General features: G+C 43.2%; 2 protein-coding genes across 4 annotated transcripts in view; one reads left to right on the top strand and one right to left on the bottom strand.

The window, feature by feature from the left end:
- The window catches only part of LOC118420127 (beta-3 adrenergic receptor-like), a 2,295-nt gene extending 1,459 nt beyond the window's left edge, over nucleotides 1-836 (bottom strand). Inside the window, exon 1 of the mRNA XM_035826831.1 lies at nucleotides 497-836. Within this exon, the coding sequence (XP_035682724.1) occupies nucleotides 497-836 (340 nt within the window). The remainder of the gene's footprint in view (nucleotides 1-496) is intronic.
- Nucleotides 837-4,865: 4,029 nt separating this feature from the next.
- LOC118419733 overlaps nucleotides 4,866-8,019 on the top strand; it is a 40,972-nt gene continuing 37,818 nt past the window's right edge. Inside the window, exons 1-3 of one of the 3 annotated variants that reach the window (XM_035826272.1) lie at nucleotides 4,866-4,974; nucleotides 5,814-5,903; nucleotides 6,369-6,473. In XM_035826272.1, coding sequence (XP_035682165.1) covers nucleotides 4,926-4,974; nucleotides 5,814-5,903; nucleotides 6,369-6,473 — 244 coding nt within the window. In that variant the 5' untranslated portion in view covers nucleotides 4,866-4,925. The other 2 variants (XM_035826273.1, XM_035826274.1) reach the window with 2 other exon arrangements.

Genomic DNA, 8,019 nt, shown 5'->3' with positions numbered 1-8,019 from the left:
GCTATGTTAGTAATGTTCCCTACTTCAGATACTTGAATAATAAAGAGAAATTTGTCTTCCTTACAGCCTTATCTAAACCGACTCTATCTAATCAAACAGCTTCCTTTACCTATACCAACAAGCGAGGGTAGTAATAAGTATATGTATAAGATTGTTAACATGTTTTCAGAGGGGCAAAAAACGTACACTGTACATTCACAATAAACATTTATTTTGGCTTGCAGTGTAATGAAAAAAACAACTTTTATATGGCCCTACCCAAGTCTACATGACAGTACAGAAAATGAACTATAAAAATAAACTGTAAGAGTGAAAACATGACAATAACGATAAATGTAAATTTGCACCAATTTTGACATTAACAAGACAGTCAAAATGGTAAGTTGGAATTAAAATTTCAATTTGTGGTCGAAGGACTGAAAGAGTTAAACTTCGCAATATGGCTAGAAGACACGACAAATCGTAGCATGGTAATAGAAAGAACTTATATAATTACCTGCTAGAGCTAAAGCACTAAGATGGATGGAGGACAGTAATATGGCTGCGGTGGCCTTTGCAGCTCTGTCCGAGTAGACCCACTCCCCGGCCTGGGCAGGCTCCACGAAGACCGGTAAGACCAAGCCCTGGATCAGGTCTGACAAGGCCATGGAGGCGACGAACAGTCGGGTGGCGGAGGGGAACGTCTGTCTTTTGGCTGTCACGGAGAGAACCAGGAGGTTGCCGACAATTGCCAGAACGGCTACGGTGATGATGACCCCCGGCGCCGCAGCCGATGTCGCCGTAGAGACCCCCGAATCTGACGCGTTGGTCGTGAAGGATGCGTTTGAAAAATTCATCTCTCAGACCTCTCTCGGTTCTCTCGGCGTTTGATGTTGTTGTTTTCTTGAAGATGCTGCTGGGCTTAATTTTTCACTATCTACACCACGGGCATTAAGCTATCGAGTTTTTGGTGAAGAGAAAATACGAAGCCGCTAAAACTACCACGCAACTCACGCAACTGCTCTCGCTGTTACTTTCGCACTCCCTCTCTATACGTCGACGACGAGTGATCTGCGCAGGAAAGAGGCAACGACTAAGTTGCAGTGGCTGGCAACGTCCTTTTATAACGTTCTCCCCGTTAAAGTTGCTGGGGTTCATCATCCATGCTAAGCAGATGAGCTTCGTCATCCAATCTATACATCTGATGACACCCACGCCAAACTGTCAATAACTGGCACAACCAGAGACAAGTAAACGCGCGAAGCCCGGACATGAGTTATGTGGGTGTGAATGATATGGTCGCCATACGTCATGCATTTTTCCTGTATCACTCCGAGTCTCAAAGAGTCCCTTCCAAAATATGATTGAGCCGCCGAAGCGCGTGTTTGTGTAAATCATAAATTTCCTTTTATCGCCCCCATCTGATATAAAAGGGATTTGAGATAAAAGCTTGTGTATTTATGACAGGATCGGGTAGGAAAATTTCGGCATTCGAGCGATTTTCGGACGTGTACGTCTGTTTGTGCTGAGTAAAACGGCGGCGTCGCTGACGGTTTAACAGCGCCTCTTGCGGATAGTGAATTAAGTGCAGTTACAGATGACATAAAAATCGATTCCCACTCAGATTTTTGATAATTTTTTTCCTTCATTAAAGAATAGGTGCCCTTGTCATAGAAAGAAAAACATCTACAGAACAACGGTTTCTTTAATAGATTTGCGCCTATAAAAGTTGCGTTTTTATATCAAGTGGCGCAGCAAAGTTTTGTTGGTTGTTGGTTTTGTTGGTTGGTTTTCTCAAACTGCATTTCGACTTATTGTCGATAGGAGTGCTTGTGTACTTTGAACTCAGCGAAAGGAATGCAAAAGCAATATACACGAGGGGTGAAAACTTTTTACTGCAGTGAGCAACGCTAGTCCACCTTTATCCGTGGGGTAACCTATATCCACTATTTCTAAAAACTGCGTATTTAGGGCCTAGAGATATCAGGTCTACAGACGGCGGTTTCAACCTCCATTACTTTTAAAATACACGTACTGCAGGTTGAAAACACCGTCTGTGGACTTGATATCCCTAAATACCGTTTTTCAAAACAACGAATGTAGGCAACCCCGTTTGTATCAAGGCTCTTTAGTTGTGTTTCAGAATTAGCAATTACAATGTAACGTTATATGAACAAGACGATAGGATTTTAGTGATGTTATTAAAGTTGTTTAGTAATCAAAGGTGCTCTGCTATGCTCCTGGTTGATAGAGTTGAGTTGAGTTGAGTTGAGTTGAATAAACCATTCATTCATTTATTCCTTTCATTCATCTACAAAATGTGTGAAAACTAGCTAAAGTTTGTCTGTTCGTTCTCCTATGAAAACTCACTTTTGTTTGAGCCCTAGCGGGGGTCACCGTACTGCAGCCAACACACGGACTTGCCGACAGGCAACAGTAATCTCCAAGCAGATCCTACAATGGCATAAGATAGTACAAAACTGGCCAAGGAGTGTAGTCAGCCAAAAGGTGTCCATTTGCCCGGTAGCGAAACACACTTCTATCCTGGCTTCACTCCTCTGCCAGATTTTCATACTATCTTATGCTACCGTAGGATCTGCTTGGAGATTAGGCAAGAGGACTATGGCATACTTGGCATCAAGGAGGTTAAAAAACACTTGTTTTTAACCTCCTTGTTGGCATGCACAAGTGTCCTGAGTGGGCCAACTACTCTCATCCCGACCGAACAGCTATCGTAAACCAAGCCTTACTGTCTCAAAACTGACGATTACATTTACCAAGCACCACAGTTTTTGACTCGCTGGCTTGTACAGAATAATTTTTAACTGTGTTTACGCTACCGCAAGCCGAGACCACGTGGTTGGCTGCGCAATCTCCCATGACGTCGCTTGTGACGTCACCAGTTGGAAAACCTGTTTGAAATGACCCAGTGACTTCTTCTAATTAAAGTCGTTGTCTGAGCTGAAGGCTGTGGTTTGTTTTCTTTCCGCATATCTTTCAAAATCCCGGCTGAGTTTCAGTATGAAAACTGCCTCTCTGATCGTCATGTTGTTGCTGGGAGCAGCGTTGCCCCACTTGGAGTGTGCGGCTGCGCCAACTTTCGACGCAGAGACAGAATCCAAACGTAAGTATTGGGCGATTCAGACTCGGTGTGGTTGGTCAATCTCCAAGCAGGTAGCATAAGATAGTATCAAATCTGGCAGAGGAGCGAAGCCGGCTTAGGAGTGTGTTTCACTACCAGTTCTAGCCGACTGGGGCAGATTCTACAAGGCAAATGGACACATTTTGGCTGACTACAATCCTTGGCCAGTTTGGTACTATCTTGTAGGATCTGCTTGGAGATGATGGCAGCTTGGGTGACGACGACTTCGCGATCGCTGGTCAGCACTTGCAGACAACAACTGAAGATAACAAGTGCTACATCTGATTTAACTTTGCAAAAAAATATCTTGAAGCGCTCAGATTTCCGACAAGCGTTTTCTCGTTTGGATCCTGCATGTATGCGTTGATTTTGTGCACAGAATTTTGTGTATGTTATTTGGTAGTGTTTTTTATTTTACCAAAGTGGGTAAGTATGCGCTCTTATTGTTTATTAACCATGCGATGTGCTTAGAGATTTGACAGGATTGACATCATTATTATCACAGTCCTTTTCGTCTGACGGATAAACGACTGAATGAATGACCTTTATTGTACATTTGTGCTCAAACAAGGTCGTAGCGCTAGTGATAAGGTACAATTTTGATATAAGAAAAAGGTATCTTATCACCTCTACATAATGCTAATACATTCAAGTATGTGCAAGTTCAATTTCTTCTCGCTTCAGTTATAAACATAAGGACAGATGGAATCAATAATGTATGGTTTATCTAATTGCATGAGAAATATAAATTTTTCCGTGGTATTCAAGTATCACATTACAGTTTACGGCCTGTTCACTACGACATGATTGTTCTTGTTACATCACATCTTCATCTATCTACTTTTGCTGTTTAGTGATGAGCGTTCTGAAAGCGGCAAAGGGGTTGAAGTGGAACAAACAGCTGGAAAAGGGCATGGAGACTATCGTAGAGGACGAGGAAAGTGACAAAGATCCTGAAAAAGAATGTAAGTAGCCACACAATATCCCCAAGACTGTCCACTGTCTGTAATCTGACTTGGTCTTGGCTGCCAAACGTCACAATTGCTAAAACATCGGTAGACAGAAGCCAGTTAATTGTACAACGGATTAACGCACATTTCGATTAAATGCACAGAATGCCAAAATCCCAAACCGGTGCGATCCAGCTGGATAACTTCGCATTATTGCACCAGCTGCAGAATTGTATGACATACGCTGGCAAATAGGCTGTGCAATTAAACGACTTCTACTGTATCGGTGTATGTCTAGAACAACATGATAAGGTCAATGACCTGGTCCAGACGGTTGTCACCATGGTTACGGGAGGCGTGTCAGACAACTGTGGTGTACGGTTACATAATGTAGCAACTACAGGACGGGATTGGTGGGCTGCTTGATTATGAATGTGTTTGAGTAAGGATAAGTAGAGCAGTGGTTTGTTACTTTAGACCATGTAGAGGTACATGAATTTGTAAATGAAAATGTTAACGTTACTTATCCGGTCTGCATCTTTTCCTGCCTACATGTAACGCTAGTTCACCATTATCCATGAGATAACCTTTATCCGTTCTACCTATAAACAGGGAATTTAGGGATATCATGTCGATAGACAGTGGTTCCAATATGCATTTTGTCAGGTATTGCAATTTGAAACCACCATCCTTTGACTTAATATCCCTAAATACCCTAGTTTTGAATACAACGAACAACGGTTACCCCGCGAATAAAGGTGAACTAGCGTTAAGTCTGATCAAAAGCATTTGAGACTAACTTTACGTTCATCTTATTCTTGTTGGCCGCGGACACAGTCAAGGACGAGATTGCCATGGCGTTCAAGAGGCTCCTGATGCTCGACCCAGCCGCAGAATTACAGTGTAGGTGTAGTTTTCTCTCTTCTAACAAATAAACAAACAAATAAACAAGCAAACAAACAAACAAATAAACAAAGTGTCGGGATGTTTACTAGTATGCTCGACCCAGCCGCAGAACTACAGAGTAGGCATGGTTTTCTCTCCTCTAACAAACAAACAAACAAACAAACAATCAAGCAAGGGTGGGGAATTACTGGATAATGGGGTTCTTCATATCAATAAACAATAATTCACAATAAAGACAATGATCGAGTCACAAAATGCGTTTCTGTGACAGTCTGTTACTCTTCAAACAAACGTTCGGCTCCGGCTTTTAAAAAAGTTTTTTTCGGCATTTTGTTACCGTTTTGTTGATGTCTATCGACCTAATGTCAACAAAACGGGACACAACAGAAAGCCCGATAAAAACGCCTTAAAATGTAAAAAAAACAGCCGCAGCCTAACCTCTGCTCGGAGAGTAACGTCTACTACCTTCCTCAAACTGTGACAAACACATCTACAGTGACAGACCACATCACGAGAAACGAATTTTTGTTGACATACGGTCACCGAAACGTTGGCAGTTACTTTTAAGCAACAAATTTGCCATTGTTGTGAATTAAAAAAAAACGTTGTTATCCAAACAAACAGATTTACACAATAAAGCAATGACAGATATGTGAATTGAAGAACAAATGATAATATTCAAAACGTTGTGGGAATATAAATCGAGCATATTGTCAAGATAACTACATGTACGATTTAAAGGTATTCCCCAATGCGGCATGTAAATAAGAACCTTGATGCCTGTAATGTTTTTTTTTTACAAATCAGTATAAAGAAGGTCTTCTTCTTCTCTTTAGTAAAAGATCAGTTCAGAAGCATCCTTGGGTCTGAGAAAGCCGAAGCAGTCTTCGAGGAGGCAGAGAAGATAATGATGGAAGAACTTCAAGGTGAAATAGCTTTTCCTGACATTGTTTCTTTATCTACATGATTTTGTCGAAGAAAATAAGGAATAATTTACTAGTATCCTCCCTTCATCTCAGGATATTATATTCAATGTGTTCTGGGCAACGACCTAAGCGATGTTTTGGAATACAAGAAGATGGTCATGAAAATTCACCGTTTCCAAGAGACGGCGATCCACAAGTATGTGCACCACAAGCTTGTTTCGCTACAACAAGTAACGCTAGTTCACCTTTATTCGTTGGGTAACCTATATCCGTTTCTTTTTGACACAGTTTTAAATTGCAATATTTTCAGGATATTGCGTTTAAAACTACCAACTGTCGACTTGATGTGCCCAAATACCCTGTTTTTAAAAATCAATGGATATAGGCTACCCAACGGATAAAGGTGAACTAGCGTTACATCATGCTTCAGATGTTCCAAACACGATTTATTTTTCATCCCGACAGAGGAAAAGAAGATCAACAAAGAGCTGGATTTCAACAAGAACCAGAAGAAGGCCTTTAACAAGTTGGTGAAGGATGTAGAGCACGGGAAAGATCCACTTCACGAACGTAAGTCGAGCCAAAAACTCCAAATACGCGTATACATGCCATGTATTCCCTGTCTATACCCTCGGGCATCCAAACCTGTACAGATTTGTCCCCCATTTGGCCAAATTCTTCTCTTGTTGTGGCATTGCTCTGAGAGAGGTGATAGACTGTCACTGCTAGGTATAAACTCTCCCGAACGTTAGTGTACAAGGAAATTTGTTATCCGTTATTATACTTTTCCTTCTATGCAGAGATGCATATACTCACAGCATCAAACGTTGTTCTTGTTACTTTTGCCTAACGCTCCCCATACACGGATGTGTGGGCATCTTTGGCTGTCGCCTAACGCTCCCCATACACGGATGTGTGGGCATCTGTGGCTGGCGCCTAACGCTCCCCATACACGGGGCTGTCGGCTCTACGTCTCCATCCGAAAGGACCCTGACCCCGTGCCATCACATTGTGCCCTACAGTTATCTTCCCCGTCAAAATGGTTATATTGTTTTTGGTGTGTCTGTGTGTCTGATATTTGGCATGCGGGTAGGTGTTTCTTCTAACTCAATTCAATCTTCATCTCCATCTCTAAATACTGCCTCATGCGAGGGAGTAAGGTACAGAGGTATTTCATCGACGTCAATCGGATGTTCCTCCGTTTCTGTGAGATCTCTGGGCGTCGAGAAGCGTGAATCACACCTGTCCCCTCCTGGGATGTCGTGTCTAAAGGTAAGGCCAACAGCTGCATTTGAATCGAGAGGAGGTATACTTCTTGATCTAGTGCAGTGTGTCTCAGCTACAGTTACCCTTGGATCGAGTGCAGTTATATCTCTAGGCTAGTGCAGTGTGTCTCAGCTACAGTTGCCCCTGGAGCGAGTCCTATTGTCCTATGCGCGGGTGCAGGTTCAACCATAATGTGACGTATTCCAGCTAAAGTTGCCACTGAACCGGGTTCAGGTCTCATTGAGGCGGTTTCGGGTCTCTCAGCTACAGTTGTTCTTGAAGTGGGTACGGGTCTCTCGGCCACACTTTCCTTTGAGGCGGTTTCGGGTCTCTCGGCTACAGTTGTTCTCGAAGTGGGTACTGGTCTCTCAGCTACAATTGTTCTTGAGGGGAATACAGGTGCAACCCTAGCAAAGTGCGTCGCGGCTACAGTTGCACTTGAGGCAGTTGCACGCGTCCCAGCTACAGTTGCACCTGTAGCGGATCCAGGTGCCGTTAGAGCAGGATGACCCTCAGGTTGGCGCAGCTGGGAGCCTTCACCAGACATGTCATTGGACTGACCGAACGTTGCGTTCAGCGAAATGGTGTCTTGCCCCTGAAACTGCACAACTGGCGTCCCGAAGAGATCACGTCCTGCCAAATGCCTCCACAGGAAGTTGAGTACGCCCCGGCACAAGCTCTTCAGCGCCTTTCTGAACGACTTTTGCATTGCACTGTAGATAACGAAGTCCACGAATGTGTTGCATTGCACAAGCCACACTATCCAGAATTTCGCTGTCGGGGAGACCTTCTGTAACTTCAGCGCATAATTGATGGCCAAGATCACCTGAGAGGCCCACAGAAGGTGCTG

Source organism: Branchiostoma floridae, chromosome 7, assembly GCF_000003815.2.
Source record: "Branchiostoma floridae strain S238N-H82 chromosome 7, Bfl_VNyyK, whole genome shotgun sequence".
Taxonomy (NCBI): Eukaryota; Metazoa; Chordata; class Leptocardii; order Amphioxiformes; family Branchiostomatidae; genus Branchiostoma; species Branchiostoma floridae.
This window is presented reverse-complemented; position numbering and strand designations above follow the sequence as displayed.